We start from the raw sequence: 25,750 nt of genomic DNA, 5'->3' as shown, positions 1-25,750 counted from the left end.
GTGGGTACCAAGCAATGTGCTTGGAGAGGGGAGCAGAGCCACATCTTTTATGGCCTTTGTACTTTTTGTAGCAAATATTTACTCCAAAGAAGATGAATTTGGTTAAGCTTGTGTTTTTGTTATTAAAACTGTAAATATTTGGTTCTGAGTCAGATGAGAACACTTTGAGCCACATCGTGACACAGTCTAATTCTTATGTTTAAAATCTCTCTCTGGCCTCCGGTCGGAGGAAAGACAGTTCCAGGGGCTGAGTGGCAGCCAGGGGACAAGTTAGAAAGCTGGTCAGCTGGGCTGTTAATGGATGGCATGGCTAGAGCAGGCAGTGGAGGGGGTGGGACTCAGGACAGACTTAAGAGGTAAAGCTCACTGGAGTCTTCTCCCTTTCACTCTCCACCCTCCCTCAGACCAGGCAGCAGCAGTGCCTCCCCCGGAAAACGGGCTCTGGAGGAAAGAGGCCCCAACTCTGCCTGTCTCATCCTGTCGTGGGGAGCCCAGAGGGACAAGGGGAGGTGTGGGCAGCAAGGCCTGGTTGGCCCCGTCCCTAGGCTTGAGCTGAGGCCTCTGTCACCCCCCCGCCCCCATCTCCCTTACACGGAGCAGCACTGTATTGTTTACAGAGTACTTACCTAGAGATTGCCTTAGTGAGGTTAAATCAGACAAAGGCGGATATCATGTGATATCACTTATATGTGAATCAAAAAAAAAAAAAAAAAAAGGTACAAATGAACTTATTTACAAAACGGAAACTGAATCATAGGTGTAGAAAACAAACTTATAGTTACCAGAGGGAAAAGGCAGGGGTTTGGGGGTGGGAGAAAGGATAAATTGGGAGATCGGGATTGACATATACACACTACTGTAAATAAAATAATAACTGATAAGGACTTCCTGTATAGCACAGGGAACTTTACTCAATACTCTGTAATGGCCTAGATGGGAAACAATCTAAAAAAAGACTGGATATATGTGTATGTACGATTGATTCACTGTATACCTGAAATTAACACAACATTCTTAATCAACTGTGCTCCAATAAAAAAACAAAGTACTTACTTTCTCATCCTTGCCACCAACCCTGTGAACTGGACAAGGTGTACACTGTTACCTCTGTGTAGTAGGTGAGGAGACCAGAGCTCCTTGCCATGAGAATGAGGAGAGTTTTATAGAGACAGAGAGAACACTTTGATATCATCAGGAAACACTGATTTCTGCTCTGGGGAAAGAATGAGGCCTGGACTAAGGGGACTCAGCTGAGTTTTCAGTGCTCAGTTGTGGTTGACATTTTCCCTCTTCTAAATTTTCTTTCGACATAATGTTGTTTATATAATTTTGAAAGAAGCACAGCATTCCTGTTCCATGGGATTAGGCCAAAGAGTAGTTGAATCACCCACTCTAGCCTCTTACTGACTTGAAGCAGCAACCAGCCCTGCCTACAGACACCTCACCGTATCATCAGGGGGGTCCGTGGCTGCATTAGGAGCTGGCTTCATCCATTGGGATAGTTTCTCTTCACTCTTTGACACAGGGGTGTCTTCTCTTGGAAGGGGGTGCTGGTGGATTTTTCCCCCCTAACTTCTGACGTGTCCTAATGAACTTGCAAACATTCTTTACAGCTTAGACCATTCTCAGCTTCCAAGTGGACTCGTCATCGATAAAGAATCTGAAGTTTACAAGATGCTTCAGGAGAAACAGGAGTTAAATGAGCCTCCGAAACAGTCCACTTCATTCCTGGTTTTGCAGGAAATTCTGGAGTCTGAGGAGAAAGGTAATCAGCCGTGTGTGTGGTCAGAAGCTGTTGTCTGAGGCCTGAGCTGAGGGGTAGTCGTTGCTGAAACACAGGTGAACACAGCCTGAGAGGTGGAGAGAGCAGTGTGCTTTGGAAGGCCGGCCTCTTAAATGCTAAAAGCTCTTTCAAAAAAAGAGGGGGACTGAATGAGCTCTCAGCCACACCTGCTTAGCTGTTTCCTGTCGCAGGCACTGAGGGAGACTGAAGGCGGCGGTGAACTTGACGGTTGTGGCGTTCTGTGGGGGTGTCTGTTGGCCACTAGTTTCGTTTGAGCCCACATACCGTGCTTCTGTGGTGGTTGGCACGTGTGAGTGGGTAAAGGTCGTGGGCTGTGACAGCAGAGTGAATGAATCAGCAGCACAGGGAAGCCAGGCTCTGGGCTTCACTTTGGGGCCATGCTCTTGTTCTTGCTCTAGGGTGGACGGCCTCTTCAAAGTCCGAGGGCCCCCGGTTTGGCAATATACCCCGGAATTGACCTTAGGCAACCCTTTGAACCTTTCTAGACTTGTTTGCTCATCTGTCAATCGGGGATAAAAATCCTTTCCTCTTAAGATTGGTGTGAGGATCAAATTACACAAAATACCCAGAGTTGTGACTGGCGCACACAGTAGGTGCTTCATAACTGTGACGATGTTTGAAACCTCATCAAGAGGTTCCAGGCCAGCCTTGGCTTGTCCACATGTGAGATCTGAAGCTCGAGGCACCCAGGGCTACCCGTTTGGCTCTGCAGGTCTCAGGAGATAGTCTTTGCCCTGTATACATCAGACACTGTTTGTTTCTTATGATAATTTTCGAGCGGATGGCAGCAAGCTGTCTCAGCTTTGTAGCAACAACAGTGAGAAATTCCTGGCAGACGGGTGTGCTGTAGAAGGGAGGCTTTTCCTCCTTCTCAAAAAGGTGACCTGTGAGCCACAGCTCTCAGGCTCATCCACCTCCCAGGTCGTCATTCATAAGCACCTCTGATTCTCACTGTCAACCTAGCTACCAGTGACATCTGGAGAGTTGGGGTTTGCAGCCCTCTACACTCTGCACTGTCCTTTTCCCTGAGGCTCGCTGGAGTCCTGCCTTCTCTTGCTCTCTTGCTCCCAGTGTGCCTGCTTGTGAAGAGAGAGTTGGTACTTCTGGGAGGGACATGTGGTGGTTCTGTGAGATCCACTTCAGCCAGGCTCCAGAGGGGCTGGCTCTTTGCCCAGGGCAGCCAGTGAGGGTCAGAACTGAGCTGCCTCTGGAAGAGTCCCCTTCCTCCTGAAAGTCCCCAACTGCAGAGTCGGCTCCCCAGGAGTCCTTCCTGAGCTGAAAGTCCCCTACTGAACACACCCAGCACCCCGGCTTTCTCCCCACTTTGGTGGGTTCCTTAAAGAAATTGGCAGTTTAGAGGCACAGGAAGTTAGGAAAATTCTTTTATGCTGCTGCTGCTGCTAAGTCGCTTCAGTCGTGTCCGACACTGTGCGACTCCATAGACAGCTCCCCACCAGGCTCCCCCGCCCCTGGGATTCTCCAGGCAAGAACACCGGAGTGGGTTGTCATTTCCTCCAGTGCATGAAAGTGAAAAGTGAAAGTGAAGTCGCTCAGTCATCTCCAACTCTTCACAACCCCATGGTCTGCAGCCTACCAGGCTCCTCCGTCCAGGGGATTTTCCAGGCAAGAGTACTGGAATGGGTTGCCATTGCTTTCTCCTTTCTTTTATGCTAGAAGGATATTATCCCTGCCAGCAATATCCCCCTTTGCTTGGAGTACCTGTGCAGTTTGGAAGGAATGAGTCATATACTCTATATTAAGTTCCAGTCTTAGCCCAACTGGCCAAAGTCTCGGGGTCCAACCCTAGAAGATGATAATTTTTCAAAACATGTGAGAAATCACAACTCTACTCTGAATAAATGGGTGTAAAATCCTTTAAGAAAGGAAATATCAATCTGTTCCAACCCAAAGTAGAATGTATACCTTTCAGGGCTCAGCTCACTGAATGCCCTCAGGTCACAGAGGTCACAGAGAAGGACCTGAAGCCCAGGATCACTGAACTGTCTTGAGGTGGCAGTTCCCTGATCATCAATATCTAGACCCCTTGCATCCTATATTCTGCCTGCCAAGCCAGTGGTCTCCATTCTCAAGGCTACCTCCTGGTGCTAGTTGGCAGCTAGTGCTCCAGCCATCATGTCTACTTCCAGGCACCAGGAAGGCTAACTGAGGAATCCATCTTCCAGATGTACCAGCTTTCTTTTTCCCAGAAGTCCTACATGACTATTCCATTTATATTTTGACCAGAATTTAGTCACATGGCCCTATCTAGTTGCAAGAGAGTTTGAGAATTATAGTTTTTCTCCCCTAGGTTGGATGACTGGATATCTTCTTATGCCAAATAAAATAAAAATTTTGATGAAAATGAAAAGGGAGATAGATCTTGTGGTCTCTCCTTTATCTCTTAATATGCACTTGCATTAAATTTTCACAAAAGAAACAGCATAAGTTCCAATCCAGACATCTACCACATGCAGAAGGCTCTCAAGTAAGGGAGCTCAAATGCCTGTTTTCATTTGAGAGATAATGGTCAAAGCTCAGGGCAGTGGCTGGTGCATGGTAAAAGCACTCGGTGAGGGTTGCTGTCATTCGAGAAGGCCCGTGGCTCATGAAGCAGCCTGCACCACCAGCACTGGTGTCCAGTCTCTGCCCGTGACTCACCACGAGACCTCGAGGGAGTGGCTCGTCTCTCTAAGTCCTAGTCTCTGCACACGTCCAGTGAGGCTAATAATGGCCACGTCACAGGTGGTTTACAGCCTGGAGGGAAATGACACATGCAAAGTGCCAGGCACACAGTCAGTGAGGCCCCGGTGGGAGGTTTGGCTCTAGCAGGTGAGAAAAGTGAAAGTGTTAGTTGCTCAGTCGTGTCCGCATGGACTGTAGCCCACCAGGCTCCTCTGTCCATGGAATTCTCTGGGCAGGAATACTGGATTGAGTTGCCATTCCCTCCTCCAGGGGATCTTCCTGACCCAGGAATTGAACCTGGGTCTCCTGCATTGAAGGCAGATTCCTTACCATCTGAGCCATGAGGCTGCAGCAGGGCTTGGTGATAACTCTCCAGATTCTCATTTGGGGTGAAATTTAGCGTCTGGACTGGGAGAAAGGGTCCAGGATTCCTCATACTCCCTCTTGCTTTAGGTCAAATTCTGAAATTTGCAGGGAGAAGGAGTCTTTTTTTTTTCAATTGCGATTTCAATATATCTAAATCAGGACTTCCCAGGTGCACTCAGCTGGAGGCTTGCTCAGAAGGTATCTAGGCTCATTTTGGCAGGTGCCCAGGGTTTCAGGAGACTCCTTAGGTGATCTGTGGTTCAGATCATGGAGGACCACCAGGTGTGAGGTTAAGGACCATGAATTTGATTCTGTAGGCAGTATGGAGCCCTTGAGTGTTGCTGAACAGTGAAGTGGACAGAAAAAAGATGTGGAATTTTCTTTGCATTTGCAGTGTTGGCTGACTAGGTAAGAGAAGAAAATCAAGCCAGCAGGTGGTGCTGCAGGGCTGCATAAGCTGCAGCGAGGTCAGCATCAGGCAGCCCACAGCCTCCTCTACTCACACTTTGCCCAGCTCCATCAGTTCACTTCTCTCTGTTCCAAAAAGAGATGTGGGTTCTCCTACCAAGTGGGGCTCATGTGTCATGTTACTTCTCTCCTCCTGCACTTCCTACCTTTCCTGGTAATTTTTCTGTGAAAAACAGTCCATCACATAAGAGACCCTGACCTCATAGGTTTGGCTTCCTTAGAACTACCGATTTTCTCTCCAAGCTTTCCAGGTATGCAAAGATGCCATTTCCTTGTCTTCACGGCAGGTAGACAGCCCAGCTGGTTCCAGCCAGAAAGTGAGGGAGCTTGTTTGGGACACTCAGAGTCATGAGGCTGCCCAGCCAGGCCCCTTTGAGATCCCTTCAGGCAGGGCCAGAATTAGGATAAGGTGAGGGAGGCATTTGCTTTGGGTACAGAATTTAAGTTGGTACCCCAAAACTTGATAATCAAGACAGAAATGATACTTGAGTGCAATATTTTATAAAAATAAAAATTAATGCAAAAAAAAAAAAAAGATTCTATAATGAACAAAGCTGGGACTGTGAGCAAGGAAGGGAGAAAGGTTTGGAAGGGCAAGATGATAACCTTGGGCTGTGCATGTTGCATGCTAAATTGCTTCAGTCATGTTTGACTCTTTGCAACCCTATGGACTGTAGCCCACCATTCTTTTCTGCTAAACCTGTGGTAGGCTCTGTGGAGTATTGAAAAAATATATGAAACAGAGCTCTGGTGGTCCAGTAATTTGTAGTCCAGACAGAGATGTGTAAATAGCTGACAAACATAACAATACTTACTGGGCCAACATCACAGGAGAAAAAAAAATGTGATGTGGAAACACAGCCAGCCAAATATATAGCAATAATAGTAATATTAGTAGCTTACCGTTATTATTCACGGCTACCTACACAGGTGATGAACTGGGCTGTAGGCAGAGCTCTGGAAACTAGGAGCTGGTTTTTCATGCAGAAAGCTGACTGCAGGAAGGCTGCTACTGTCTCTGCTCTGTGGCAGGTGGTTTTTATCTGACTTCTAGCATTCTGTACTATAATGGTTTTGTTGTCCTTGTAATGTGGGTTTCTTTTGGCCTCTGACTACACTGCCATTTGATTACTGAGCGACTTCACTTTGACTTTTCACTTTCACGCATTGGAGGAGGAAATGGCAACCCACTCCAGTGTTCTTGCCTGGAGAATCCCATGGACAGAGGAGCCTGGTGGGCTGCCGTCTATGGGGTCGCACAGAGTCCGACACGACTGAAGCGACTTAGCAGCAGCAGCAGCAAAGTATTTTTAAGTCCCATATCAATGTGTTTGCATGTATTTAATCAGCATGTAATGTAATTTGTTTTGAGGGCTGAGCATATATGCCAGGGAGGGCTACATGTGTCTTTTCCAACCATTTTGTTCCACTTTGAAGGGGAAACGTTCTCCTATTTTATAGAAAAGGAAACTGTGGACCAGAGAAGTTAAGTAACTTGCCCAGGATCACACAGCAGTCAAGTCTGTTTGATTCTGGTGCCCATGACCTTGCTGGAACATACATATAAGTGACTCTGAAAGAACTAAATGATGCTTATACAATCCTGCCCTTCCTGGCTAACCCAAATGTTTTCCTCCTTTTAGGGGATCCCAACAAGCCCTCAGGATTCAGAAGTGTTAAGGCTCCAGTCACCAAAGTGGCTGCTTCAATTGGAAATGCCCAGAAGCTGCCCATGTGTGACAAATGTGGCACTGGCATTGTGTGAGTATCTGCCTTCCCCAGGCATCAGTGGCCCCGCAGGTTGTGTGAACCATGAAAATGTGGAAAGGGTTGGATGTTGCCCGTTGTGGGCGTGATGGAGAAAAAAATCCTGCCTGGAAAATGGAGCAGAGAGGCGAGATTGGTCCTGTGTCCCAGAGCCAGGTGGTGAAGGCTTTCCTTGGCTGTGAAACCCTTAGGGTATGAACATGTAAAACCAGAAAAAGCTGGGCTGCTCTGTTGAAGTGGGAGGGACTTCCGGAATTCTTCAGGGGGAATGTCTCTGGCTTCCAGGCAGGAGAAGCCCCTTTATGACTAGAGGCCAATGGGGAGGCTCTGATCTGCCCTTGGAAAGGAGCCCTTTGGGAGGAGCTCCAGCCTGTCACCTTCAGGTACTCATCACTAATGGAGCACCTCTTCTCCCCCTTCCTGCAGCGGCGTGTTCGTGAAGCTGCGGGAACGTCACCGCCACCCCGAGTGTTACGTGTGCACCGACTGTGGCACCAACCTGAAACAGAAGGGCCATTTCTTTGTGGAGGATCAGATCTACTGTGAAAAGCATGCCCGGGAACGGGTCACTCCACCTGAGGGCTATGACGTGATCACAGTGTTCCCCAAGTGAGCGGGCAGCTTCCCGCCCAGCACTGCTCTCCATGCAGCCCCTGCTGCATTTTGTCCTCTGAAAGCTCTGGCCTCTCTCTTCTTCCGAGTTCTTGCTTACTTTGGTTTTGTCGCTGCTCATTCAGCATCACGTTCCCCTTTGCTAATGACTCACGCTGGCTGTGTGATGCCTGCTTTTATAATTAATGGGAAATGGCCTTGTTTGGTGTCCCTTTGCCAGCGTCACTGTGTCTTCTCTTTCCCTTCATTCATCTCTGCTGCAAATGGACATCAGCCAAATTCAAACCAAACTGAATTTAATATGTCTGATGATGATTTCATTTTTACTCAATAAATTAATAGACTTAAAGGCAGTGTGGTGTCTCTTTACCATGTGACCAAGTGTCCTCTTTCTTATCTCAAGCCAGACGAGATTTCTGAGGCCTTTCCTCTTGTTTTGGGGTTTCTACTCCTTTGAGATGTGCAGGCCTTTTCCTCCAGGTGTGAGAACATTGGCATTTGAAACAGCCATGTTCTTTTTTTGGCCCTGCTGAAATCCTGAATCCCAGAGCATTCAGGATCTTAGTTCCCAACCAGGGATGGGGTCCAGGTCTTTGGCAGTGAGAGCATGCAGTCCTAACCACAGGACCACCAGGGAAATCCCAACAGCCATGTTCCTTTATTTCTTTGCAGCCTACTCCAAATTATTCTCTGATGCTAATATAATATAGTTATGTTGTAACAGAATATTTTCTTTACATCTGGCTGTTTTGGGACTTACCTGAAGAAATGAATGCTTTCCAAATGGCCTTAAAATACTCCCTAGTAAGTCCCTCCCCAGGCTGGTTTGCTGCCGTTACAGCCTCTCCTTTATTAAGGGAAGTAAACTCAGAAAGGTGGCCAGCAGCCCCAAACCTGCAGATTGCTCAGGGAAGTAGCAAATGCATTCTCCTCAAAGAAGAGACGGGAAGCCTGGGTGTTGAGCCTTGCATCAGAGATCTGAGGTTCAGTTCAGTTCAGTTGCTCAGTTGTGTCCAACTCTTTGCGACCCCATGGACTGCAGCACACCAGGCTTCCCTGTCCATCACCAACTCCCGAAGCTTGCTCAAACTCCTGTCCATCAAGTTGGTGATGCCATACAATCATCTCATCCTCTGTCATCCCCTTCTCCTTCCACCTTCAATCTTTCCCAGCATCAGTTCAGTTCAGTCGCTCAGTTGTGTCCAACTCTTTGCGACCCCATGAATCGCAGCACGCCAGGCCTCCCTGTCCATCACCAACTCCCGGAGTCCACCCAATCTCATGTCCACTGAGTCGGTGATGCCATCCAACCATCTCATCCTCTGTCATCCCCTTCTCCTCCTGCCCTCAATCTTTCCCAGCATCAGGGTCTTTTCAAATGAGTCAGCTTTTCACATCAGGTGGCCAAAGTATTGGAGTTTCAGCTTCAACATCAGTCCTTCCAATGAATATTCAGGACTGATCTCCTTTAGGATGGACTGGTTGGATGTCCTTGCAGTCCAAGGGACTCTCAAGAGTCTTCTCCAACACCACAGTTCAAAAGCATCCGTTTTTCGGCCCTCAGCTTTCTTTATGGTCTAACTCTCACATCCATACATGACTACTGGAAAACCCATAGCTGAGGTTACCAAAGCTCATCTCCTGGTGACTAAACACTAGTAGAGTCATTGGCTCAAACAATGGCACTCTCATCACTCTAGAGACTGATTTGTTAAGAGATGGACAGGTCTTTCCACCGACCCTACTCTGAAAGAGCAAATCGTCTGCCTTTAGTATTCACCACCATGGGTAATAGCTGATGTTTTTCGTGGATGATGTCCTTTATGGACCAGCTTTCTAAGAGTAAGGATCCTAATTCGATGGTAGCGCTAGGATTTTACTTTGCAGTTCTCCGAAACTTGGACGCACCAGGGACAATTTAGACATAAGCAGTTCTAGTCTATAAGACCTGAAGCAAAACTTTCAGGCAGAAAACTATTTTGAAGTTCTTGATTTTTCTTTTCTGTTTGCAATTAGTTGTTACTTTGGGCTTCCGATGTGGCGTTAGTGATAAAGAATCCACCTGCCAATGCAGGAGACACAAAAGACACGGGTTTAATCTCTGGGTTGGGAAGATCACATAGTGGAGGAAATGGCAATTCACTCCAGTATTCTTGCCTGGAAAAATCCATGGACAGAGGGGCCTGGTGGGCTACAGTCCATGGGTGGAAAAGAGTCAGACACTGCTGGGCACAATTGTGACTTTAAACTCTTTTCTATTAAGTTTGTAAAAGGCAAGATGATTGAAAGTTCTTAATTTGGGCAAATCCACACAGAATGAAAGCTCTGTGAACCACAGCAAGTTTGCTGGATTTACAAATACAATAACAATTGTGATTTGGGTTTATTGATTGGAAAAGGATGAATGGGTATTACACTCTTAGAACTTTTTCCAGTTCTTTTCCTCAGATAATGTGCCAAATATCTGACACTTGTTTAATGACAGTATTATTCTTAGGAGTGGATCTGAGGTGCAGGGTGCCTCCCTTCCAGAGGAGGTCAGATCCTGAGAGTGTCAAGTGACCACTGTGGCCACTATCTACAGCCTCCAAGGCTAATTAACTTCCTAAGAATGAAACAGGGTGTCAGCTTTACTGTCCTCAGTACAAGTTGTGTGTTTTATGGCCAAGAACTCCTCTTTTTCGGTTTATAGAGTTATTTTAGCCAAGAGTAATTTTAAGGTTTGGCCTGTTGTCCTTGCCTACCACGTTCATGTGATTTTATTTCTTCTGTCATGCTTAATCTAAAATGAGGGCAAAAATAGAAGGAATGTATTGGAATATCTCTAATATTCCATCATTCCTTAAACGCTATGCCTTTCGACAACTTCCTGATGAGGAAAAACAGTCACAGACTTTGATGAAGTGATTCCCTCTGATTTGCAACATTCTACTTCTTGATTTAGTTAGTTAACATCAGTGGTCGTCCAGGATAAAGCCTCCTCCGGACAGGCTTCTCTGCTGGTTCACCACGCCTAGGATCTGATGTGCCCACGTATCCAGGGCACACCTCAAGGGCACACATCACATGAGACTCATCACATAATCATAGTCTCCTGAAAGGAATGAAGCCCCCATAGGAGCTATTCTGTCTTTATCAGTTTTGTCAACTGAGCAGGGAGATAGTCCACAAATATTTGGTGAACAAATCAGTAAATATATGCTTCATCCTTGTCCAAAGTACAGTGCAAGCTACATATGTGATTTAAAACTCTCTAATAACCATAATGAAAAAGGAAAAGGTAGAACCAATAAATCAATTTTAATAATACATTGTTTTGGGCTTCCCTGGTGGTCCAGTGGTTAGTAATCCGCTTTGCATTGCAAAGGACACAGATTCGATCCCTGGTCCGGGAAGATCCCACATGCCTCGGATTAACTAAGCCCAGTATGCCACACCTACTGAGCCTGTGTGCTGTAGCTACTGAAGCCACCTCAATGAGAAACCCCCACACTGCAACCAAGAGTAGCCCCTGCGAGCCACAACTAGAGAAAATCTGAGTGCAGAAACCAGGACCCACAACAGCCTAAATAAATAAATAATACATTGTATTTAGTACCATATATCCAAAGTGTTATTTTAATCTATGCCACTGGCCACATTTCAAATGCTCAATAGGCACATGTAGCTACCGGCTACCTTTGCTAGACCACACAACCTGCACCTTCGTTAAAACAAGACATCTTGGATTTCTGTTTTGCTTCTAGGTATCATGTTTTTCCTTGTTCTCATATGTCCCAGATCTCTTCTAATTGCCTTGCACTCTGGCTTCTCAATTCTGCCCATTCTCCACTAGGACTGCTATTTTGAAAGCATCCTGTTGTTTTCTCCAGTCAAACCCTATGTCAACTTAAAAGTACACAACTTGAGGGCTGTGAGCTTAAGCTTTATTCAGAGTCTTAGGACTACTGCCCAGGAAACAGTCAATCAGTAGCTCTGAGTAAGCTGCTCCAAAGAGGTAAGGGAGAAGTCAGTATATATGTGAATTTTATGACTGGGAAATACAAGTAGTTAAGCTTACATCTTGGTAAAAGATCACTGCTAATCATGAAGAACAGGCATCTCAAGTTAGTGATTTCAGTACTTTTCTACACATGTGAAGATGCAAGAATCTGGAGTCCTTGAACTTCTTCCCAGGACATGCATCTAATTATCTAGAGGCCAAAGCACAGAGCACCTCATCCTGTTTTTCTCATCCTGAATTCCCTTCAGGGTACACTGTTGGTAGGTAACTGCAGTGGGTTATGATTTAACCCACTAGTTTAACTGGGTGATGAGTGATGCTCTTTGTTCTTTTTGGTTCACTTCCCACTTTGGGTCATAAATTTGACCAAGGTGTGGGAGGCATTTCATGACCAATTTGTCCCGTGGGCTAGGAAGACTCATTCCTAGGATAAGAATTCCATTGATTGGCTATTCAGGTGCTATATTGAATTAGGCCCTGTTATCCTATAGAGTCTCTGTATCACCTATCTTACTAGACTGTTGTGATCCAAGAAATGTTTCTCCCATGTTGCTTTTCCCCATATTTAGAGTTCAGTTCAGTTGCTCAGGAGAAGGTAATGGCACCCCACTCCAGTACTCTTGCCTGGAAAATCCCATGGACGGAGGAGCCTGGTAGGCTGCAGTCCATGGGGTCGCTGAGAGTTGGACACAACTGAGCGACTTCACTTTCACTTTTCACTTTCATGTATTGGAGAAAGAAATGGCAACCCACTCCAGTGTTCTTGCCTAGAGAATCCCAGGGACGGGGGAGCCTGGTGGGCTGCTGTCTATGGGGTCACACAAGAGTCGGACACGACTGAAGTGACTTAGCATAGCATAGCATAGCATCAGTTGCTCAGTTGTGTCCAACTCTTTGCAGCCCCATGGACTGCAGCATGCCAGGCCTCCCTTTCATCACCAACTTCTAGAGCTTGCTCAAACTCATACTATTTAGAATTACACTACTACAATTAATTTTACAGAGAGTTATATATGTGACAAATTGCCTCAAGATATAAGTGTGTATATATATATATATAGTAATATAGTAATTACAAGATATAAGTAAAAGCATTAGTAAGACTATAGTACAGCAGTGAGACAACTCAAAGCATAAACAGTTTAAAAACAACAAAGAGAAAAATTTAGAACAATGATTAGTATAACTGGTTGCAATCTGGATACTAATAAGCCAACAAGTTCAAAAGGGGCCCACTGAAGAAGCCAAATTCTGGATAAATCAGGTAGAGAGAAAAAGATAAATCTTTCATCTTTGTTTACATAGGTATACTTTAGTCAGGAAGGAGTAAAAAGAGGAAAGAGAAAGACAGGGAGGGAGGAAGGGAGAGGGAAAGGGAAAGAAGAAGAAAGAAAGAAGGAAGAAAGAAAGAAGGAAAGAGATTCTACTTAAAAAGAAAAACTTAAAATCAATATTTAATTTTGCAAAAGCAAAAATGGAAACTGGACCTCAATGGGAAGGTAGCTTTAATGTGCTAAAAGGGTATAATAATAAACCTAAGAATTGTACACAAGCAAAAATATCTTTAGGGACTTCCCTGGTGGCCCAGGGGTTAAGACTCTGCCCTTCCATTGCAAGGGACGTGGGTTCAATCCCTGGTTGGGGAACTAAGATCCCACATGCTGTGTGTCATGGCCAAAATATAAAAATTAACAAAATAGGAATAATAAAATATTAAAAAATATATATATATATCTTTTAGAAATGAAATCATTTAGAGAAAGACAAAACTAGGGATTTCTCTTGTGATCTAGTGGCTAAGAGTCTGAACTTCCAGTGCAGGGGGCCCTAGTTCAGTTCCTGGTTAGAGAACTAGATCCTGCATGCCTCAACTCAGAGTTCGCATGCCACAATGAGGATCAAAGATCCCAAGTGCCATTCTAAGACACAGCCTGGCCAAATAAATAATAACAGATTTGTTATTAGCAAAACAAACTAAAGGATGATAGTAAAAACTATTTTTTAAGAAGGGAGAAAATCCCAGATAACATAGTAGAGAAGCAGGAATAAAATTAAATATGTGGGGGGTAACTCTAAACTAAAAAAAATGTATAACAGTGGTAATATGTGATAGAATTTAAATATTTATGTATATTAGACTTATGCATATAAGAGGAAAGGTTTCCTCATATGTAGAGAACAAATATTAAAGCCAGTACTATTTTGGATAAAAAGTCATGAAATTTAAAATCGTATTCATCAATTTATTCAGTCCCATTTAATTAATTCTTGTTGATCTTGATCTTTTGTTAGCAGTTTCTGAAACCATCAGTTTTCCTCTAGAATTCTGTAATTTCTTACCCATTTCAGTGGTATGATCTAAAAATTATCAGAAACTTGTAAAAAGAAAAGTCCTTTCTATGAACCTTCTTGAAGATCTTCATTTTTGTAAAATAGAGTGATATTAATGTCAAAGACTTAAAATGGCATGGTTAAGGACCTGATTACAATTCAATTGACAAAGAAGTTTGGTTATTTATGCCACATATAACATATTAAGATAATAACTAAAAATATGACATAGCATTATGCCAGGACATATCCAATTTTAGGAATTTCATATAATTTCTAGAACATTTATATTAATATATAACCTAAGAAGTTTTATCATCACTCATTTGACATTGCTTCCCATGTAATTCAACATGCCAAATAAGCCTAGTTAATCTCTCTCTGAGATGTTTCAGGGAAATTCTGGAGCATCCCAAATTTAGCTAAAGATCAAAAGAATCAAAATCATCAAAAAAAAAAAAATCAAAATCAAAGTTTGATTTAAGAAAGTTCGTCAAGGATGTCAACAAATTTTAAAATACTTAGTCAGATAGGGTTGTAAATCACTATGAAACAATACTTGTTTACTTAACCAATGTGGCAAAAAGCGATTTCAAAGGCCAATACAGAAAGTTGCAACAGATTATGTAAAAGGTTAAAGAAACTTTACAATCTGTTATCAAAAGTGGATCAATAATCTACGAAAACTTTGCTCTCTTAACAAAGAAAAACAAAAACACAGGTTTTGCACCATCTTGCATTTACCATTAAAACTCATTCACAAAAAAAAGCTCATTCACTTAAACTTATTTCAATCTTAGCCAGCCTTGACCACATATAAAATTCCTTTCTAAAGATTCTTTTTTTTTTTTTTTCCTCACAGACCTTCTACAGCTTTCTATTTCCCTATTAGTTCATTCCTTATTTTCTTTTCCATTTAGAAATAACAAACTTTAGGATAAATTACCTTTATTTCCCTTAACAAAATGCATCTCCATTCTTTGTATCTTAAAAAAAAAAAAACTTCCTTGGATAAGAAGATATTTTCCTTATTAATTTAGTAGTTTTAATTACATATACTAACTAGAGTTTTTAACCTTGTAAACAAAGAGCATTGCCCACCATTCCTATACTACAAGGATCAAGCCGTTAGCCACTGCAATTGCTGACCTATAAGTATACCCTGAAAGGGATTCAGGATGAAGTAGTCTGTGTTTTGGATATATGGGTCCCTAGATAATTAAGATGTGTAATCTAAGGAAGAATTTCAAAGACCCCAGAGTCTGGCATTTTCCCATATACACATAGATAAGTGCTAAAAACATTAACTTGATATCTGTTCTTTTTTTTTTTTTTTAATATATATTGTATATTTGACTACATATATTTCCCAACCAAGATATTCATATGTATTAATACGTTGGCTCCTCTTTCACCTCTTCAGAGGAGTTCCTCAGAGCTATCTGAGAGTCTGTCTTCCAGGCTCTAGTCTTCAGTAAGACACTGAATAATGCTTACCTCATAGCTCTTACATTGTTTTTGTTTTTTTTCCTCAGTCGAAATCTTTAAATACCTTAATTTCTAGTGAAAATTAAGAAGTAAGCAATTATGGACTGCCTTTTACATTAGCTTTCTGTAGAACTGAAAACATAAATGCTATTTATAATTTTTAAAAAGTCATGTGCTTTCTTATAGAAAAAATTTCAGTGCAGCACTGAACATATTTATTAATAATCCAAAATATCTTTAGTTTTTCTGAAAAGAAGCCTATGTTTAGTAGTCAATATTTCAATATCTTATTTAATTTTGGAATAATCTAGATATTCAATAAATGTTCATTGTTTAATTTAGCAAAACTCTTGATGAAATAAAATTCATATTTTAAGGCAAGACCAGAAAACTTTAAACATAACTTTTTTCTCCACCCCTTTAGACTTCCTTCATCCCTCCTGTATTATGCATCAACCAGACCTTCCAATGGCACAAATACCTGCTTAACCTTAATACTTGCTCAACCTTAAAGATACACTTTTTTCCCTTCTGGCACCAGCCATGTAACTCCTTAGAAGGTATGCACTTTCTCTGTCCTGTAAGTGGTTAGGGCAACACATCACTTACCTTGTACATGAGGATATCTTTGGTGAAATTTATGGACAATGCCAGTGTATCATTTCCCTTAAAGAGAGTGATTAGTACTGAAAGCACTGGCTCAGATGATCTGGATGTATGCTGGGCTGCACCTAATGGAAGATCTCAGCTTAGATTCTTACTTATGAATGTCACTAGCTATCTTATTTGTATTCTGCCTTATTTTACAGATTATTGTTTCTTGCATTACCAAATGTGTGACTGAGCTTCTGATAAAAATAGTGATGGCTAGGTGACTTGAAACGATTGACCAAATATACAATCCTATAAGATCGATGGCTGTAAGTGTGTAACTTTAGATAGGGCTTCCTGGGTGGCTCAGTGGTAAAGAATCTGCCTGCTGACGCAGGAAACTTGGATTTGATCCCTGGGTTGGAAAGATCCCCTAGAGAAGAAAATGGCAACCCACTTCAGTATTCTTGCCTGGGAAATCCTATGGACAGAGGAGCCTGGAGGGCTACAGTCTATGGGGTCACAAAAGAGTCGGACACAACTTAGCAATGAAACAACAGCAACAACAACTCTAGATAGGGGAAGAAGCAACCAGAGGGAACCATTTTCTGGACCATAACAGGATAGTAAGATAGGCAGTCCAGAGGCTTTTGGCTACTGTTAACAGAGCCTAGTCAGTTCAGTAATAAATAGCACAGTGAGTAGCCTATCAACAAACTCCTCACCTAACCTGGGAATGAGCATTCCTAGTAAATGTCTCCCAAACCTTCGTAGAAATTCAGACCAAAAGAGATGGGTTGTAAAATAATGTTGTTCACTGTCCAGTTTAACAAATCAAGTCCTAAGCCACTGCAGTCATTGACCCACAATACATTCTGAAAGGAATTCCAGGTGAAGATCAGGATAAGGCACCTTGTGCTCTGGGAAAACTGACAGAACCTGCCCTCAGACAGACATTTCCAGCAGAAAATTTTATGAACTCAGTTTTTTTGCATCTTCTCATACTTAGAAGAGCACTAAAACCATTAACCAAGATATCTGTTCCTTGTGAATAGCAGAAAACTTCTACCAAGACGTGTGCTTGGTTGCCTGTAGCCCTTTGCCACAATCATGCATATGCTGGTCTCCCCTCTTACCTCTTTGGAACAGTCCTGAGAGCTCTAGGAAAGACTGTCACCTGGGTTATAATCCTCATGTTTGCTTGAGTAAAATTTCCATTTCTTTCTTAGATTGACCACTGATTAAGTTTTTCATCAACACTCTAAAGTTTCAAGTTACCAAAAAGGTTTGGAGAAACTAGTTTTTTCTTAATTTATTTTTTTTTAATTGAAGGATAATTGCTTTACAATATTGCATTGGTTTCTGCCATACATCAACATGAATCAGCCATAGGTGTACCTATGTCCTCTCCCTCTTTAAGTAGGCATACCATAAAACATAACTGTTCTTAAAGAGTTCAACTAAAAAGTCCCATCCCATTTATATTTACTTGTTCTCAACAATTATGTTTTGATTGCCCATGAAAACTTTGTGATACAACATTGTAAATCAACTCTATTTCAGTTAAAAAAAAATAGGAGAGAGAAAAGGGGAGAAAACTCAGACTATCAGTGCCAATAAACAGCCTCTACAAATGGAAAAACAAACCAAAACAAAGAAAATTCGTGAAACATTAAACAGGGTCAACCATCATCCCAAGCTGTTAATTGCTGACAAATGTTGTAACAGAGATAACACAACTTACTTAACTAGTAAACCCAGGTAGAATAAACATTTTATTTTTAATTTGATAACTCTATAGCTGTGTCTATTTAAATCAATAACTTCAAATTTGCTTTTCTTTACTAGAGATTAATCTTAGGTCATGTGAACTTGAAAAACAATTGGTTAGCTTTTACTACGTTTAGAAATATAATTCATAAGTGCTTACATTTAAGCCGGTTAATTAGAGCTCTCTGTCAGTTAGATTTTCCATGAGGGAGTCCTTTCAGCAGTTTGAACTTTTAAAATGCCCTCTCCTCTCCCTTGCCTATCCCCCCACCTCCAACCCCAGCCTTTTTTGTTTAAGTTATCAGACTGGATTAACTAGGCTCAGGTCCTTGTGGGCTGTATTTACATCTCTGATTTGTAGAGATTTGCAGGACAAATATAGTTGCTTTTAATTCTTCAAAGAACTGAACTATGGGACTTCAGTGGTGGTCCAGGGTTAGTGGACATGGTCCACTGGTCCGGGAAGATTTCACACGCTGCAGAGCAACTAAGCCGGTGCACCGCAACTCTGAAGCCCACCTGCCCTAGAGCCCATGCTCGGCAACAAGAGAAGCCGCCACAATGAGATGCTCAAACTCCAACTCGGGAAAGCCTGTGCACAACAAAGAAGACCCAGAACAGCCATAAAAAAAAAAAAAAAAAAGAAAAAAGAACTGGATGCCACCAAAATGACATCAAAAGATTGATCTGCTCAACTACATTGTCTTTGTTTCTTTCTATCAGCAGGAAGATCTCTGACTAAAATGGAAGTAAAACGATTTCTATGTTCTAGAACTTCAGGGTTCAGTGTATCATGCCTTCAAAAAGTTTGAACAAGGCATTTAATAAAGGCCTTCTCTACTGAGCACACAAATCAAACCCAGACAAATTTATACTAGGAGTAAAAGTCTCTGTTATTGCTTCTAATAGCCCCTGAATACTAGCCCCTGTTTTTACTTCACACTGGCCTTAGGTAACTCTATTGCTCCCCTTCAGTATTTTTAAGTAACACTTCCTGAAGGGCATATTTGTGTGCCCTGTTTTATAATGCCAGGCAGGGGAAGCAATTCCCAGGGAGACATAGGTCTGTCTTCACAATGAAGTGAAAGTTGAAGTGAAAGTTGCTCAGTCGTGTCCAACTCTTTGTGACCCCACGGACTGTATAGTCCATGGAATTCTCCAGGCCAGAATACTGGAGTGGGTAGCCTTTCCCTTCTCCAGGGGATCTTCCCAACCCAGGGATCAAACCCAGGTCTCCCGCATTGCAGGCGGATTCTTTACCAGCTGAGCCACAAGGGAAGCCCAATCATCTTAACATAAAGCCTGTTCGAATACACCAATTTTCTTATAAGCTTCGTATCTCAGTTCCATCAGCTCTTAGACCTTTAACTTTAGTCTCCATGAGGATCCCATGAAAAGTCTCGGTCTTAAAAGGAGTTCCAGAAACTTTTCCTTTCTATCCCCCATTTTATCCACTCCTATATAAACAGCTTTGTGGGGTCGAGTCAAGGGACCCAGGCTCTTCAATCTTTAACTTGATTAATTGGTCTAAATAACTGTTGTCCCAAGCAATTGTTGTTAGCCTTCTCAGTGTAATTTTTTCTTCTTTCTCAGTGTAATTTTTTCCTCCTTCTCAGTGTAATTTTTACCTCTTCCAGCTTTTAAAATTTCTCCAAACTGGGGTAAATAAAGAGGACTTGCTTGGGCCCTTTAATGTTGGGGGACGATTGGAGGGGGCTCATTTGACCTATCCAACCTTAGATAGTGCTGTATCAAAGCCTTTGTTTTAATCCCATCAACATCCATTTTATCTCATTTCTTAATAGCCTTCTAAAGATTTCCATCTTGTTGGAGCAAGTCCCATGATTTTCCCCTTAATAACCCTTCCTATTCTCTTGTTAATTAACCTAACATTAATCAACCAATTTTTTTTGTTTGTTTGTTTTCTTTGGTGGGGGAGTGAAAGAGCTGGTTTATTTTTTTCACCCATTTCTTTTTATTTTTAATTCTTATTTTATATTGGAGTATAGCTGATTAACAATGTTAATGTTTTCTGTTTTGTATTTTTAGTGTGAGAGAGTCCTTTTATTCTTTTTTTTTATTGGCTACACCACTTGGCTTGTGGGATCTTAGATCGCCAACCAGGAATTGAACCCAGGGCCCTCAGCAGTGAGAGCTTGGAGTGCTAATCATTGGACTGACAGAGGATTGGGCTTCCCTGGTAGCTCAGTTGGTAAAGAATCCGCCCACAATGCAGGAGACCCCAGTTGGATTCCTGGGTTGGAAAGATCCCCTGGAGAAGGGAAAGGCTACCCACTAAAATATTCTGGCCTAGAGAATTCCATAAACTATACAGTCCATGGGGTCGAAAAGAGTCAGACACAACTGAACGACTTTCACTTTCAATGTTTATATTGGCATCTGTAAGACCCATTGAGATGAAGCTGAGACCACAAATTCAAATAGGCTTCCCAAACAGGTTTTTTTTTTTTTTTAAACTATAGGCTTTCTTAAAGTAAGCCATTATATTTCTTTGTATTCATTTTTAATTTACTCTTTCCATACGTACCAATTAAACAGCTGTTTATGATTAGAGCTCTCTAAAAATTTACCAATTTAGAAGTTTTTTCCAATTGAAAGGATCCATCATCTGACCATTGACAAAAAGGATCTGAATGATGACTCAAACCAATAAGATGCAAGAGGTGTTCCCACAGGAGAGTGCAAAGGATGAAGCCCTCACAAGATCTGGGAAGTTTATTCCTTCCCTTCTGCTTCCCCCTGCCACCCTCAATAATCTATAAAGTTAAGGCCTTCATACAAGCAGACGCAATGAAGGTTGAAATGAAAAAAGTCCTTATAGATCAGGACCCCTTATGACCAACTCCCTGGAAAGCAGGCACGCCAGGCAAAACGACTGCTCAGAATCCCAGTCTGTTTGACTGGATGCCAAATGTACACTGCATGAGTACTTTCTGGGTGGAAGAGACCAGAGAGATTTTTCTCACTGGTCAACAAACCAAGCCCTCAAGACACAGAACAGGATGCTTAAGAAGATCAGGTAGAATATTTACATCTCAAAGGCACAGGGAGATAATGCAAGTTCCTCCTAAAAGGACTTTTTCTCCTTTAAGATTAGAGTGTTGAAAAAGTGTTTTAAAAAAATGACCAAAATAATCACAGACATTTTTTTGCATGTTTATTTTCTTTGTTTTTAATATAACTTATTTAACTATAAATTTACAGAAGCTAATTTTTGATAACAAATGTTAAAATGTTTTAAACAGTTGACTTGCAACATTCCTGAAAATTACCAGTGGACTCTTGTGAGCTGGTAGGAGATGGCCTTAACAAACCACTGACCCATTCCCAGAAGCCTCTGTATTCTTGCTCCAATCTGGATTGATTGATGTCTACAGTTACTGCAGGGTTATCATATTAGAATTTTCATTTTGATTTTCTTTTTTTAAATTTCTCTTTGCTTTATTATACTCCCTCATCTTGCTGGAGTACATCCTCAAGTAACTCACAAAGAAGTTACCTTTTATATAAGGAGTAAGAAGAAGAACAAAATTTCTGGGTTCTTGTATGCTTGATGATATTCTTATTTTCTTTCTAATTTAATTATTTTTTTTAATTGAAGGATAATTGCTTTACAGAATTTTGTTGTTTTCTGTCAAATCTCAATATGAATCAATCATAGGTATATATATATCTCCTCTGTTTTGAGGCTTCCCTGGTGGCTCAGAGGCTAAAGCGTTTGTCTGCAATGCAGGAGACCCTGATTTGATCCCTGGGTTGGGAAGATCCCCTGGAGAAAGAAATGGCAACCCACTCCAGTATTCTTGCCTGGAGAATCCCACGGACAGAGGAGCCTGGCGGGCTACAGTCCATGGGGTCGCAAAGAGTTGGACACGAATGAGTGACTTCACACACACACCTCTGTTTTGAAACTACCTTCCATCTCCCTCCTTAGCCCACCCCTCTAGGTTGATACAGAGCCCCTGTTGAAGTTTCCTGAGTCATACAGCAAATTCCCGTTGCCTATCTATATTACATATGCTAATGTAAATTTTGACAGTTTATTGTCATCCACACAGTCATATTATGATCGACACAGTCAAAGGCTTTGGCATAGTCAATAAAGCAGAAATAGATGTTTTTCTGGAACTCTTGCTTTTTCCGTGATCCAGCAAATGTTGGCAATTTGATCTCTGGTTCCTCTGCCTTTTCTAAAACCAGCTCGAACATCTGGAAGTTCACGGTTCATGTATTGCTGAAGCCTGGCTTGGAGAATTTTGAGCATTACTTTACTAGCGTGTGATATGAGTGCAACTGTGTGGTAGTTTGAGCATTCTTTGGCATTGCCTTTCTTTGGGATTGGAATGAAAACTGACCTTTTCTAGTACTGTGGCCACTGCTGAGTTTTCCAAATTTGCTGGCATATTGAGTGCAGCACTTTCACAGCATCATCTTTCAGGATTTGAAATAGCTCAGCTGGAATTCCATCACCTCCACTAGCTTTGTTTGTAGTGATGCTTTCTAAGGCCCACTTGACTTCATATTCCAGGATGTCTGGCTCTAGGTCAGTGATCACACCATCGTGATTATCTGGGTCGTGAAGATCTTTTTTGTACAGGTCTTGTGTATTCTTGCCACCTCTTCTTAATATCTTCTGCTTCTGTTAGGTCCATACCATTTCTGTCCTTTATCGAGCCCATCTTTGCATGAAATGTTCCCTTGGTATCTCTGATTTTCTTGAAGAGATCTCTAGTCTTTCCCATTCTGTTGTTTTCCTCTATTTCTTTGCATTGATTGCTGAAGAAGGCTTTCTTATCTCTTCCTGCTATTCTTTGGAACTCTGCATTCAGATGCTTATATCTTTCCTTTTCTCCTTTGCTTTTCACTTCTCTTCTTTTCACAGCTATTTGTAAGGCCTCCCCACACAGCCATTTTGCTTTTTTGCTTTTCTTGTCCACGGGGATGGTCTTGATCCCTGTCTCCTGCACAGTGTCAGAAACTTCAGTCCATAGTTCATCAGGCACTCTATCAGATCTAGGCCCTTAAATCTATTTCTCACTTCCACTGTATAATCATAAGGGATTTGATTTAGATCATACCTGAATGGTCTAGTGGTTTTTCCCTACTTTCTTCAATTTAAGTCTGAATTTGATAATAAGGAGTTCATGATCTGAGCCACAGTCAGCTCCCGGTCTTGTTTTTGTTGACTGTATAGAGCTTCTCCATCTTTGGCTGCAAAGAATATAATCAATCTGATTTCAGTGTTAACTATCTGGTGATGTCCAGGTGTAGAGTCTTCTCTTGTGTTGTTGGAAGAGGGTGTTTGCTATGACCAGTGCATTTTCTTAGCAAAACTCTATTAATCTTTGCCCTGCTTCATTCCATATTCCAAGGCCAAATTTGCCAGTTACTCCAGGTGTTTCTTGACTTCATACTTTTGCCTTCCAGTCCCCTATAATGAAAAGGAGATCTTTTTTGGGTGTTAGTTCTAAAAGGTCTTGTAGGTCTTCATAGAACCGTTCAACTTCAGCTTCTTCAGCGTTACTGGTTGGGGCATAGACTTGGATTACTGTGATATTGAATGGTTTGCCTTGGAAACGAACAGAGATCATTCTGTCATTTTTGAGATTGCATCCAAGTACTCCATTTCGGACTCTTTTGTTGACCATGATGGCTATTCCATTTCTTCTGAGGGATTCCTGCCCACAGTAGTAGATATAATGGTCATCTGAGTTAAATTCACCCATTCCAGTCCATTTGAGTTTTCTGATTCCTAGAATGTCGACATTCACTCTTGCCATCTCCTGTTTGACCACTTCCAATTTGCCTTGATTCATGGACCTGACATTCCAGGTTTCTATGCAATATTGCTCTTTACAGCATCAGACCTTGCTTCTATCACCAGTCACATCCACAACTGGGTATTGTTTTTGCTTTGGCTCCATCCCTTCATTCTTTCTGGAGTTATTTCTCCACTGATCTCCAGTAGCATATTGGGCACCTACTGACCTGGGGAGTTCCTCTTTCAGTATCTTATCATTTTGCCTTTTCATACTGTTCATGGGGTTGTCAAAGCAGGAATACTGAAGTGGTTTGCCATTCCCTAAGCTGGTTTTAGAAAAGGCAGATGAACCACAGATCAAATTCCCAACATCTGCTGTATCATTGAAAAAGCAAGAAAGTTCCAGAAAAACATCTATTTCTGCTTTATTGACTATGCCAAAGCCTTTGACTGTGTGGATCACAATAAACTGTGGAAAATTCTGAAAAAGATGCAAATACCAGACCATTTGACCTGCCTCTTGAGAAATTTGTATGCAGGTCAGGAAGCAACAGTTAGAACCTGACATGGAACAACAGACTGGTTCCAAATAGGAAAAGGAGTATATCAAGGCTGTATATTGTCACCCTGCTTATTTAACTTCTATGCAGAGTACATCATGAGAAACGCTGGACTGGAAGAAACACAAGCTGGAATCAAGATTGCTGGGAGAAATATCAATAACCTTAGATATGCAGATGACACCACCCTTATGGCAGAAAGTGAAGAGGAACTCAAAAACCTCTTGATGAAAGTGAAAGTGGAGAGTGAAAAAGTTGGCTTAAAGCTCAACATTCAGAAAACGAAGATCATGGCATCTGGTCCCATCACTTCATGGGAAATAGATGGGGAAACAGTGGAAACAGTGTCAGACTTTATTTTGGGGGGCTCCAAAATCACTGCAGATGGTGACTGCAGCCATGAAATTAAAAGACGCTTACTCCTTGGAAGAATAGTTATGACCAACCTAGATAGCATATTCAAAAGCAGAGACATTACTTTGCCAACAATGGTCCAACTAGTCAAGGTATGCTTTTTCCAGTGGTCATGTATGGATGTAAGAGTTGGACTGTGGAGAAGGCTGAGCGCTGAAGAATTGATGCTTTTGAACTGTGGTGTTGGAGAAGACTCTTGAGAGTCCTTTGGACTGCAAGGAGATCCAACCAGTCCATTCTGAAGGAGATCAGCCCTGGGATTTCTTTGGAAGGAATGATGCTAAAGCTGAAACTCCAGTACTTTGGCCACCTCATGCGAAGAGTTGACTCATTGGAAAAGACTCTGATGCTGGGAGGGATTGGGGGCAGGAGGAGAAGGGGACGACAGAGGATGAGATGGCTGGATGGCATCACTGACTCGATGGACGTGAGTCTGAGTGAACTCTGGGAGTTGTTGATGGACAGGGAGGCCTGGCGTGCTGCGATTCATGGGGTTGCAAAGAGTTGGACATGACTGAGTGACTGAACTGAACTGAATGTAAATTTCCTGTTACTCTTTCCATACATTTCACTCTCTCCTCCCCTCTCCCTATGTCCATAAGTCTATTCTCTATATGTTTTTCCATTGCTGCTCTGTAAATAAAATTCTTCAGTACCATTTTTCTAGATTCCATATATATGTGTTAGAATATGATATTTATCTTTCTCCTTCTGACTTACTTCAGTCTCTATAATAGGTTCTAGTTTTATCCACCTCACTAGAACTGACTCAAATGCATTCCTTTTTATGGTTGAGTAATATTCCATTGTGTATATGTACTGCAATTTCTTTATCCATTCATCTGGCAGTGGACATCTAGGTTGTTTCCAAGTTCTAGCTATTGTAAATAGTGCTGCAGTGAACAATGGGATACATGTGTCTTTTTCAATTTTGGTTTCCTCAGGGTATATGCCTAGGAGTGGGATTGCTGGGTCATATGGTGGCATCACCTACTCAATGGACATGAGTTTGAGTAAGCTCCAGGAGTTGGTGATGGACAGGGAAGCCTGGTGTAGTGCAGTCCATGGGGTCACAAAGACTGAGCGACTGAGAGACTGAACTGAACTGAACT

At 42.1% G+C, this 25,750-nt stretch overlaps 1 protein-coding gene across 1 annotated transcript in view; it reads left to right on the top strand.

The window, feature by feature from the left end:
• Nucleotides 1-8,048, top strand: part of PDLIM1 (PDZ and LIM domain 1) — a 41,113-nt gene extending 33,065 nt beyond the window's left edge. Inside the window, exons 5-7 of the mRNA XM_061402902.1 lie at nt 1,614-1,765; nt 6,964-7,081; nt 7,514-8,048. Coding sequence (XP_061258886.1) covers nt 1,614-1,765; nt 6,964-7,081; nt 7,514-7,700 — 457 coding nt within the window. The 3' untranslated portion in view covers nt 7,701-8,048. The remainder of the gene's footprint in view (nt 1-1,613; nt 1,766-6,963; nt 7,082-7,513) is intronic.
• Nucleotides 8,049-25,750: the final 17,702 nt, after the last annotated feature.

The sequence above is a fragment of the Bos javanicus genome, chromosome 26, assembly GCF_032452875.1.
Source record: "Bos javanicus breed banteng chromosome 26, ARS-OSU_banteng_1.0, whole genome shotgun sequence".
NCBI lineage: Eukaryota > Metazoa > Chordata > Mammalia > Artiodactyla > Bovidae > Bos > Bos javanicus.
The sequence above is the reverse complement of the archived record's forward strand: the minus strand, read 5'-3'. Positions and strand labels throughout refer to the sequence as shown.